Here is a 2,998-nt window from a genome sequence, read left to right as displayed (position 1 = left end):
GTCGCTGCTTCCCACCCCTTCCCCCCCCTGCCCAACACCACCGGCAGCATCTGTGGGCAGTCCGTGATCACTAGTCACTGCCGACACTGCCAGTCGGTGCTTGCCCCTGCCCCCCCCCCACCGACAGCGCCGCAGCCACCCACAGGAGCTCCCTACTTGCTGCTACCACTGCCTGTGGGAGCTCACTGTGCTCCCCACAGCCATCAGGGGCACAAGGCGTTCATGCTCCAAAGTCACAGGAGTGTAGGTTGTAGCCATGTTGGTCTAAGGACATAGGCAGACAAGGTTTTTTGGGCGAACCTGATATCTTTTATTAGACCAACTTAAATAGTTGGAAAACAATTATTAAGTAAGCTTTCGGGTTCCAACTAATAATTGTTTTCCAACTATTTAAGTTGGTCTAATAAAAGATATCAGATTCACCCAAAAAACCTTGTCTGCCTAAAGTCACAGGGTCACTTGACCTCTGTTCCACCCCCATTTTACAGAAGAGGAAATGGAGGCAGGGGGACCAAACTGATGGTAGTCAGGAGTAGAAGCACAGTGTGCTGGGTCCCAGTCAGGTTCTCTAGCCACTGATGACTCCATGCTCTAGGGAGGGCAGTAGGCAAAGAGAGGACTCCCAGGCAGGGTGCTCCACCTTCTAGCCATACTCAGGGGCCTGCATCACAGACAGTAGTACAGCAAGAGTTTGTCTCTGACCTGCAGGGATTGGCACTTGTTTCACATTGGTGTAAGTGCCAGATGAGGGCCCTAGCACAGGGAAGCCAACCCTGGCCACACGGGCCTATTTAAATAAAGAGGGCCATGGGCCTAGCCCACTAAAAACTGGGGGCTGCCGCTGGGTGGGCACTCAGCACCTTAAAATTCAACAGATTTCTGGGGACAAATCATAAAATAACAGTGTGTGCACGTGTAGGTCATAGGGCCAAAACAAGTGCTCCCTGTCGGGACACCGAGCAGAGAACGCCAGACAGCACCCGACACTCAAACTGAGCGAGAGTGCTCAGAGATGCTTCACCTGGAGACGCACGCGAAGGACACGGAGGAAAAAAGCCCCAGTGTCCCTGAGAACCTTCCCAGCCAAAGCCTCCCACCTGGTTAGCCAGATGGGGAGTTTGGCCAGAGCCAGGAGGAGGTTAACCATAAGGTCCCAGGCCTTAGTGGGGCGACGGACGGGGAGTGCATAAGCAAAAAGGTGAGGGGAGATGTGCAGCCAGAACCTGAGGAGCAGGTTTCGGAGGAGGAGGTGCAGGGGCTGCAGCCTGGCACACTCCAGGAACATGTGCGCCAGGGTCCATTCTGCGGACAGAGGGAGACACGCGTCAGGGGCCGCTTCGAAACGTGCCAGGTACACGCCCGTTGGGATGCTCCATGCAGGAGCCACCAGCCAAGGTCGCCGGTGGCTTGGGGCATCAGAGTGGAGTGTAAGCTTAGCCACCGGGGCCCACTGGCATTGACCCTGCCTAGGGTGTCCCGCCATTTGGTATCTTGGCAGGACGTGAGGGCGTAATGATGTACAGTGCAGTGGACGAGCCTGTAGAGCTGGCGCTGATGGGCTGTCAAAAAGCGGACCGGGCATGTGTCCCCCAGCCGACTAAGATGGTGAGGTGGGGAGTGCTCTGGGGTCTGCCACATGGGACACAGCTGCCTGGCAGATCAAGGCCCTGGTGCGACCTGGGAACAGCAGTGATGCCTGAAGGTCAGAGCACGCCCACCAAGACATCAAACAGGTCCTGTCTGGGGGTCACCCAGCCCAGCATGACCCCTACAAACTCAGGCCGGTGGGTGGAGGTGGGGGGTAGTTTGCAGCAGCTGACAGTTTCTGCCCCCATGATGGTGTGGCATCTCCCTGGAGGAGAGGAGGGTGTGGACCGGCGCCTGCCTGCACATCTCTCTTCCCCTGGAATCGGTACAGCTTCCCGTGACAAGAGACCGGCCAGGATTCTCTCTTCCTGCCCTGGAAGCAGCTGCACAGGCAAGCACTCAGTTCACTAACAGCAATAGGGTCCCCACACCCCAGACAGTGGCTCAGGAGCCCCTGGGTGAAGACCAAGCTCTTCAGTGCCCCATCCTCATCACTAACCAGAGCCAGTAGGACTCCCAATGCCAACAGATACCAGACACCTGTGATAGTGCCCACTGCTGCCAGCCTGCCCCGCAGCCAGGTCACCAGAGTAGCACTGCCAGGGTTGTACAAGTAGGCACCAAAGGGGCATGTCAGCAGGCACCTGGGTTGTGCATGTGGGGAGCACAAAGCCTGGCAGCTCACCGAGCCATGCCTTCCTGAAAGCCAGGGTGAGTCTCCGATCCTGCTGGGAATGCACTCAGCAGCAGGCCGCCCTGATGCCACCCCAGCACAGCCCAGGCATATCTAGCCCAGGGTGGGGGCCTCTGTTAGGGTGCTGTCCTTTCCAGGGCAGAGTTCAAAGCTGGCTCTGCAACATCCCCCCGCCGAACCAGGGGTCAGGAAGGCCCCCAGGAGCTGCAGGGTCCCTGGTAGAAGCAGAGGACTGTTACCTTTCCCACCTGGCACTCCCAAGGGTGCTGCAGCAAGGTCTGTCCCGGCAATGCGAGCGTGCACGGCACTGGCAGTGCATGCTCCCTCCTGCTGTCTGCCTCGCCAGGGATCAAGTCCCAGCTGGCCCTGGTGAAAGGCCCGTCTGGGCTCGCCCCGATCTTCTTCCTGTGACTGCAGGACACTGCGGAGGAGGAACTGGCAGGGCGGGGGTTGCTGCTGCTGCCTGGCAACCACAGTGCTCTGCATCTCGGGAGGGAAGGACTGTGCCCATCTGCCTGCCTGGGGCCATCACTCCCACACCTGCAGGCTGAGCTTTCTTCTCCGCTCCTGCTGGCAGCATCCCCACCTACATCCACCTCCCACCCAGTGCCCTTGCCAGGCAGTGACCACACAGGGACCTCCCTGGCACTCCAAGGATACTCTAATGGCTCTGCCTTGGAGCTTTGGGCCTCATGGCAGGTGGGCGATACCACCCCC

At 58.7% G+C, this 2,998-nt stretch overlaps 1 protein-coding gene across 1 annotated transcript in view; it reads right to left on the bottom strand.

Moving 5' to 3' along the window:
• Window positions 1–2,649, bottom strand: part of LOC102370413 (receptor-type tyrosine-protein phosphatase V-like) — a 72,376-nt gene extending 69,727 nt beyond the window's left edge. The window contains 1 exon segment of the mRNA XM_014522728.2: window positions 2,530–2,649. Within this exon segment, the coding sequence (XP_014378214.2) occupies window positions 2,530–2,600 (71 nt within the window). The 5' untranslated portion in view covers window positions 2,601–2,649.
• Window positions 2,650–2,998: the final 349 nt, after the last annotated feature.

Source organism: Alligator sinensis, unplaced genomic scaffold (genome assembly GCF_000455745.1).
Source record: "Alligator sinensis unplaced genomic scaffold, ASM45574v1 scaffold766_1, whole genome shotgun sequence".
In the NCBI taxonomy this organism is placed as follows: domain Eukaryota; kingdom Metazoa; phylum Chordata; order Crocodylia; family Alligatoridae; genus Alligator; species Alligator sinensis.
This window is presented reverse-complemented; position numbering and strand designations above follow the sequence as displayed.